This window comes from Echinococcus granulosus, assembly GCF_000524195.1.
Source record: "Echinococcus granulosus chromosome Unknown EG_S00131, whole genome shotgun sequence".
Taxonomy (NCBI): domain Eukaryota; kingdom Metazoa; phylum Platyhelminthes; class Cestoda; order Cyclophyllidea; family Taeniidae; genus Echinococcus; species Echinococcus granulosus.
Window position 1 is genome coordinate 15,577 of NW_020170511.1, and position 8,573 is coordinate 24,149.

At 38.9% G+C, this 8,573-nt stretch overlaps 1 protein-coding gene across 1 annotated transcript in view; it reads right to left on the minus strand. All coding sequences in view use genetic code 11, as the record gives it.

Moving 5' to 3' along the window:
* The window catches only part of EGR_09083 (Coiled-coil domain-containing protein), a gene marked incomplete at both ends in the record, with an annotated part of 15,185 nt that overhangs the window by 4,070 nt on the left and 2,542 nt on the right, over positions 1–8,573 (minus strand). Inside the window, 6 exons of the mRNA XM_024498332.1 lie at positions 761–884; positions 1,931–2,119; positions 4,881–5,142; positions 5,230–5,443; positions 5,984–6,220; positions 7,554–7,745. Of these exons, the coding sequence (XP_024347241.1) occupies positions 761–884; positions 1,931–2,119; positions 4,881–5,142; positions 5,230–5,443; positions 5,984–6,220; positions 7,554–7,745 (1,218 nt within the window). The remainder of the gene's footprint in view (positions 1–760; positions 885–1,930; positions 2,120–4,880; positions 5,143–5,229; positions 5,444–5,983; positions 6,221–7,553; positions 7,746–8,573) is intronic.

An 8,573-nucleotide genomic window follows, 5' to 3' on the forward strand; every position in this document is an offset into this window, starting at 1 on the left:
GTAAGAGACGAATAATAAAATGGTCAAGTGACAAGAACATTCTAAATTAAGTATGGATAATTGAAACGCTGCGTGCTTGATTTGTGGCCAAATAGGCTTGGTGTTAAGAGGGGATGGTTTAGTCTCCATCAAGTGGATCAACCCCAATTACTGTCGATCCCGTTGGCTGGTTGCTACAAATTATGCCAACTCAACGATGTCTCACCATGCGCAAATCAATGGTGTTACGGTGACCAAGGCTTCAAGTAACCGGTTTCCCGTTACATTTGGACTGGCAATTTACAAAGTGGAAAAAAAAACAATCTCTTGCCCAAACTGCCTAATGCTTGATCAATTCACCCTTTTCCATTCTTAGTGATTATTTTTGAGTCGTTCAAAACAGTAGTTCAAAGTGCGCTGCTTGAATTATTTAAACCGTTTCTATAACTTATTTCTGCTTATCCATTTTGTATGGCATGATACCAATCCATAGTTACTACACAGCCCATTTTCAACAGAAGGATAATACGCGAACAACGCATCGTGCATTCATCCGAAGGCTTCATTTGTACCCGCTACGCTACAGCGGTTTCAGGACGGAACATACGTGCTTATTTGACTGATTTAGCGAATTCCATACTATCTGTCCTACGAAAGGCACTTTTTGAAGTTAAACTTTCAAATTCAATTTGCAATGCAAAAATGATGAATTGCCGACGTTTTATGTTGGAGAGTTGCACTTTCAGTGCAATTTTTCGAAACTTGCTTGATATGCACTGACCTTCTTGTAATCCAGTATCTTGCCGCGAAGATTTTCAATTTCACGAAGTAGAGTGTTCTTCGTCAGTGCTTCCTTAGCTTTCACAGACTTTGCACACTCGTTCCGTGTTATGATAGAATCACGCCTAAAAGAGACACGAAACTAGGCCGGCTATCAAAAAGGTCAACACCACAGACTGTAGACTGTTTCAGTAGCACACCGATGCTGCAACGTATCTCTGGTCATGTCCTCGGTGCTGCTTCTGTCCTCTGTCTCTATAAAGCCGCAATGAAGCAATTTATAGGTTCGTATCCCTTATTTAACTTGAAGGTGACAACAAAACTACAGATCTTGGCAAATATTGCGGAATATTAATCTGATAACGCTACCGCTATGAACTGCAATCGTTTTAGGATTTATTAAACCCAACTAATGGCATTCAGAATCTATTCGAGTGACTTCGTGGACGTCAATAAATCGAGCCAACAAGTGACTATCAATAATATCGTGAAATAAAGTATTCATGGCTAGTCCACAAGGTGTTACAAGATATTTGGTAATTCAAGTGCTATAACTGTCGGTTAGTCAAATTACATTATTCCGATGTCGCCAGGCATCTACTACCAGCTTTCACTATAGTGCAAAATAATATTTTTTAGTTTAATAATGCAGACTGCAAGCTTAGAGGGACAATTGCGGCAAAGCCATGAAGTAGTTTGTGCAGTCCTTGTTCCGCATGGACAAACCTCCTCGCCACCTCCAAGTGTCGTTTCATAATACAACGCCAGTAGTATAAAACTCGGAGTCGAGAACGCATATAAAGACATTCTGATTGCTACAATAAAAAACCAAGGTGTTTTGGCAAAGCTACACCTATCAAAATGAATCATTTTGATCATTTTTGATAATTACTTCCTCACAAGTCCTAAAGTGCTGTGTGAATCCCAAATACATCCATCAATGTGGATGAACAAATTGGAAAAAGGACAAAAATGACTTCTAAAACCTTCGTATCAGTCCAAAATTTACAAAAAATTGCCTATATTCATGCGACGCTTTGAATGACATATCATAACTCAATGGGAGAAGTCTCAGGAGTTCCAACATGATTTAAACTAATTATTGTCGACCGTTAAAACGACAATTCACTACTGAGGAATGGCCGTTGGAAAATTGAGATGGAAGACCTACTTTTGGACCGACTTTTCCAGCGCTTGAATTAGCTGCTCCTGTTGTCGAGCGATCTGCGCTTTGCGTGCCTCCATGCGATGGATCTCTACACGAATGGCCTTCAACTCCGCTAAACCACTGGCTGAGTCAACGGCCTGACGTGTCTCACTGACCAGCTCCACCTTCTTCTCCCACAACAGTATGTGACGTCTGGAACGGTGAACAAGGGAGAAATAGGTTCACACCATATCTGCCTGCTACTATTATGTGTGTGCTCTAGAAGTGCATCATCGTCAAACATAATTGGACTTTATGGGAGCGGTTGGATACGTGGTTATTTGATGATGTTCAAGTAAAGTCTAGTGATAAGATGAAATTCATTGAAATTGTTTTGCATTATCCGATAAGGGAAAGGGGGAAAGCTTAAGACATCCGAATTCACTGACCTGAATGGTGTGTTTACGACAAATTTAAAACACAACGGGCACCACGAACATTGGGTCATAGTAGGGACCATTGCTATGTAGAAATGGGTTCTGGGCATTAAATATGCTCCAACCGAAAATCAAATTAAAGCTATTAATAACCAATTCAAAACCCACCTTGGGAGCAATGAAGTAGTTACCAAATTGTAGTTGGCGATAGTGACCTAACACATACTACACAGCAAAACAAATGGGAAGATCAGGATGCCTGGGGGTACTCCAGATTGGAATATCGTGAAAAGGATGCGTTGCAAATAAGAGATTTGCAGAAAGCGATAAATTGTGCTTACAAAATCGAACTACGAGACGGTCCGGCAAAAGCTAGTAAAATAGAAAATTCGGTTGGAGTCTAACAGGAGAAATGGTATATGAGATGACCAAAAAGATCCAACACTTTTCTATGCAGCTCGCAGAACTGACCTGTCGTAATTTGTAAAATCTAGTAAAATGCGCATGGTCATCTGCGTGCAATATAAAACATAAATATGCGCAATTTAGCTACCATGGAATTTATTCTGGCTATCAAAACCCCCCAAAACTGTCAAGATAATCTAGTTTGGTTCAAATTTTCCCCATTTATTTGGTTTCAGGGTCGAGCATTCAAGCTTGTTGTAAACTTTGCGCAGTATTTGCAGAAGTGAGATAGTGAAACTCTTCGACAAGAGGTGATTCAAAAATTTACATTCTGGCAATAAATCACTGCCTAGTCGATGTCTCATTTTTACAAACACCCCACTTTCACTATGATATATTATGCGTCGATATTGAAAGCAAAACAAAAAAATTTATAAATGCCTAATTTGCATTCACATCGATTGCAAAAGGGTCATGGATGGAGCTGAACAAAGGGGTTGAACCTACATGCGTAAACAAATGACAATAAATTTCAAAGGCTATCAATTCATTCTTCACTCCTTTACTTCGCCTCATAAAAAGTGGTTTATTCGTAATGAGGAGTGAAATTTGTATCGTGACGGTCTTTAAGTGAGCGTACGTATCTTTAGTCATCCTATGGCGCTCACTGAACGACACCCCACACTTTTAAGCTGGGCGCTGCCTCATCCCGGGAACACTAAGCCCGTTTTGTGCGTGAGCACGTGGTGCACAACAGATGGGAGTGTTCACAAGAGCTTATTCACTTAGTGAAGATTCAACATCAATCAAAGCTGAGATTTAGCCACTCGGTAGGACACAACTGGAACTTGTGCAAGACAGAACGTTCGATTGGTAGAGGATGGTGGATTGAAATGATGATTATTTCTTCGGGTAAAAAGTATTAAACATAGTTCGGGAGTTATCCAACTTCATTCTTAGAATGCTTGTATTTGTGATTAAAAAGATCTGGGCAAGTAATTTGCCCCATTGCATCTCACTTTACCCAATTCCCTTCGTTACCCAACTTTTACCCGTTATTCCGAAAAAGCTAAAGCTCTAAACAACTTTACATTCTCCATGGTATACAAAATCCGCGAGCTACGCCATCGGAAACCATTTTAATCAACTTAAAGGACGTGAATTCCAAAGCCTTAAAATTGAGAGTAATTTAGGCGGTTTAAAGGAGATATCACAAAAATAAATGAATCAAAATAATCACCTTTAATTTAACTTCTCTGTACGTGCTTTCAATATAACGCAATTTTTGGTGGCTGAGGCGTTTAAATGAGTTAAAAATCAGGGTAATGCAAATTTATGGTTTATGTTACATTGCATAGCAATCGGATCTGCCAGTAATAATTATTTCATTAGCTTTGTAGTAGCATCTTTGAGCGAAGACACGTTCAACAGTAAAGCCTTTCTGCTTAAAAGCAAGAAACATTGAAGAAGACCTTCAAAATTAAATCTGTGGATTTAAAATCGTCTTCTCAAGCCAATATTATTTGAAGGAATCCACTGCCTTTTGCGAACTCAAATTGTACATTTTTCAAAGGTTTTAGCTACTTCATCAAACAATTTGGATGCCTAATTTAAAGCTGAACCAAAACCAAGTACAGTTTCAAGAAATTAATCAAATCGAGAAAATTCAGTGCTTTTTATGAGGAAGAAAGTAAAAGGGTTACCAAAAATCACTGTTTCATGTTGGATTGGGGTCTGTAATTGAAGCACAGCAGACTCAATGATGGAAAAATCTAGAATTGAACTATATGGCAAATTTACTAATCTAAAAATTCCTACTGAACCCCATACACATGACATTATCAGGGCATTGGTCTTGCAAAAAACATTAGCTATTACTCGGCAATCCGCTTGTCCAACAAAATAAATTCTGCAGGGCGTTTGCTAATAGTCAGATCTTGGATAGACTTTTCAGGGTATTTTACGAGTGTCCTGAAAAATGCCCACCATTGAAAATCTCCTTACTGCATTCCAATGGTCATACGTTATTGAGGATAAGCTCAAATTCTCTTGTGAAAAAAGTTTTGGCGGAATATTCATATGATAAAGCAACGGTCGCCCTAGACAAATGAATGATTTTGCGCACAACTCACTCTGTCTCCAGCAATTCTGCTAATAAATCCTCCTTTTCCCGTAGAGCATCCTCCAACTGAGCCTCGGTCTCCACCGCCTGTGTCTCCTTCTCTCGAATGCGTCGCAAAAAGTCTTCCTCCGCTAGCCGGTTCTCTTGTTCCAACGTAGTCCCACTGGATCGCTGCTCAAAGATCCGTTTGTTCAACCTCACCATGCTGTTCTGCAGGTGCACCAAGTCGCGGTTCAACTGTGTCTTCTCTTTCTCAATACTATTTATTTCAGCTAAAGGTAGAAAAAAGTAAAATAGTGCTTAAATGCAAGAAAATTTGATTTTCCCTGCCGTTTTTATAGGAAGGAATAAGAAATTACAGTCAAGCCGCAATTTCTTCCTCTCCAAGACGGCCAGACAGACCTGTTGGCGGGAGAGCTCCTCAGCGAGATTTTCCTTCTCTTTCACTCGATTAATGAGTTCAGTCTGTTCGCGTAGCCACTGCTGTTCCAGAGTGCTGATCTCCTCCTGTTTGGCTGCAATGCTTTTTACCAAGTGATTTCGCATAATCTCCAGGGGTCCTATTTCAATACCCTAGAAGATAAAACAAGTCCGAGGATAATTTATCCGAATACAGACTTGTGGAGGCTATTTTTTAATTCTAGAGACGGAATGTTGCATAGAAGTGTGATTTGCGAGCCTGTTTCTCGTTGGAAAGAGGTTGTACATTATAACAGTGGTAATTTTAACAAAGTGAACATCTGCAGTCACTTAATTTTCCTTTATAAAAAGCCGCACAAACTATTCTGGTCGCCTGCTCATTCATTCAATACCACAGAGAAAAAAAAATGTTAGTGGTCTGTCACCTCATTAGTATAATATTTCTGTTTTGCTATTCGTACAGGAAATAAAGGTAAATTCATTAAGCAATTGGATCTTACAGAATCCTTCTAAAAATACTTTTTTAACTCCCGTATTCAGAACGCATGTCACCGTATTAAATTGTGGTGACTTCAAAACCCTGCTATGCGTTTAAAATTTGACATTTGTTAGTAATTTAAATGGAAACGACAATGTAGAATGCAAAAAGAATTACTACCATGTGGTGGACACTTTAAAATATCGGACACCCACCCCGGTATCCTTCAACAGATGTTGCAGCTTGCGATTGAGCACATCAATATGATTCTGCTTGCGTTGAACCGTAAGATTGGTCTGTTTGATTTTCTGCTGTAGAGAGGCAAAATTTTCGGCGCGTTTTTTGATCGCACTCTCTAGTGCTTGAGCTTGCTCCTCCATAACCTTTGTCTCCGCTCGAATTTGAGCAACTTCAAGAGCTTCATTGGCCAAATTATTTTCTAGTACTGCTGCCTGTAATGCAAGAATACCTATTTGTATCTGATCGAGAATAACACTCGCCTGGTACGTGAATGAATGCTGATTGAACAGTATGATTGAATGTGTGAGCTCAATTCTTCTTCTGTGATCTTTAATTTAAGTTGCCAGTGGTAGACTCTGAGACTGTTGATTATCGATATACCCTATGCTAGGGGCAATAATACTCTCCTCCTGATTGGATGCTAGTAATGAACTCCACCCACCACCCAAAACACACAACAAGTGGCATTCGCGAAAGGGCTTCTTTCACATTCTTAAATAATTAGTGACAACCAGCGATAACAGCAAATACCTGAAAATAGCACCAACAAAACATGAAAATGAAACTCTGTTTTACCTTAAAAGCAACTCAAACTATGTGCTAGGCCACTAACCTTTCAAACGGATCTTCCAGGTTTACGTACAATATTACTGCTCGTCATCAACACCTGAATACTTCATTTTCCCTAGTTATTAGAACTTTATATGCAGTCAATAGATGGGTCCAAGTTTGTGGGTTCCAACGTGGAATGGCTACAACATGGATACCTTGAACTAACAACAAAGTAATTAACTGGAAAGCTTGACTTGTACGCGCATAGTATGTTGATAACTCTGGAATTTGTGGTTCGGCCTTAAATACAGTCATGGAAATGTACCCCGCAGATGCGGTGAGCAAAAAAACAAGTGGATGTGCCGAAAGGGCTAGCAGAGTAAAGTGGTGGAGCAATAAACATTAACAATTCATTGAAACGGCAAATTTGAGGCTTATTGGAAGTGTAAAGGAATGTGTTGGGTTCTGCCACGCTACGCAAGGGGCACTGCAAAAAAAAAGCCGCTTCACAAGATGTCACAGGATTTGCAGTGAATTTGTTTAATAGAATGACTGAATAATTCAGATGGATCAAAAATTCTAACCGTTTCTATAGGTTAACGTCATACCCATTACATACTTAAGAGAAGACCTGAATAAACAATGGCATTGCGCGATTGAACATAGGCTGAGATCGGTATTACTAGACAGACTAACAGAGACCACACAGCTTAAAAGAGAGGTATCAATTAAAGTCAAAAATTCAGTCTTCTAATGTCCAAAAAGTAGCCAACTTATTGTCAGGAGAAGTTTCTATATTTAAATAAAGTAGGCTAATTTAAGTCTACTTCAGAACCTAATGAACTCCTCATTTGGTGTTAGACATCTACCATAAGATCGTATCAAGCTACCTTGTAGGATATATCTTGACGCTACAGTCAAAACATCTTCGAGATTAATAGAGGAAAAACGTGGCAATATGTACTGTCCCATGACATAAATACCAAGGCAAACCTGAGCCTCCAATTCTCGACTCTGATCGTGCACATTGGTAGCCATTTTCTTGACATAGGCAGAAGCCTTCGTGGCAGAGAGTTTATCACGCAGAAGAACGTCAATTCGATCCTCCAACTCATGCTTTTTTATTAACTCCTTCTCTAGGCGTTTCTGCAGCAGCTTTGCCTCCTGGTTAAGATCGCGCTGGATCTGTAGAAGGGGAAGAATAGATTAGCTTAGATTATTTTTCTCTGGACTGAAATTTAAGTGCTATGGTCAAACTGATCAGATGCTGTTACATGGATCGTTCCATGGTTCTTGTAAGTCTACTGTACAGCTAGAGTACTACTGCCGCCTGACCCGAATCACCCTATATTCCGACTTCAAAGATAACTGGGAGAATGCAATACATGAGCAAGTTTTTTGTTTAATTTGTGAAAATATTGAGTTGAAAAAACTTGTTATTTTAGATAAAAAAACAGTTGAGTTAAACCAGGCACACTGTTAGGCTTGCTGAAGTAGAGCTAGCAAGTGTTTAAATGTTTTTGCATGATCTTTGAAACATTAAAATCCTTAAAATCAGTTTCCAATCAGCACCTCTTTTTGAAAAAACTGACGATTTTTTGGAAACTGCCATGTTTTCAAAAAAATATGATACAAAAAAAACAAATATACGGGAATGACAGAAACGTATGAGTTTCATAAATAAGATTTTGTCACTGATATTTCCTGCATGATTAGGACAAAATTATGCAAAATTTTACAATTAATGACAATCCAAATCCACAATAAGAGTTGTAGAGACAATAAAACATGGAAAAGGTAGAAGATGCCCTGAATCCTAACTCTGAATTACATACCTCACGGGATCAATAAATTCCGTAAGATTTTCGGTTAACATTCTTGAATGTATGTAAAATGCTCCTGTTTGCATGCATAAATTGAAAAAAAAACCTTGAAAATGGATCAACCTATCAGTGTGGGGAGCTTTATTATACTCTAGGTTGCTTTTTCAACTACCACAAAGTGTTCTTTAGG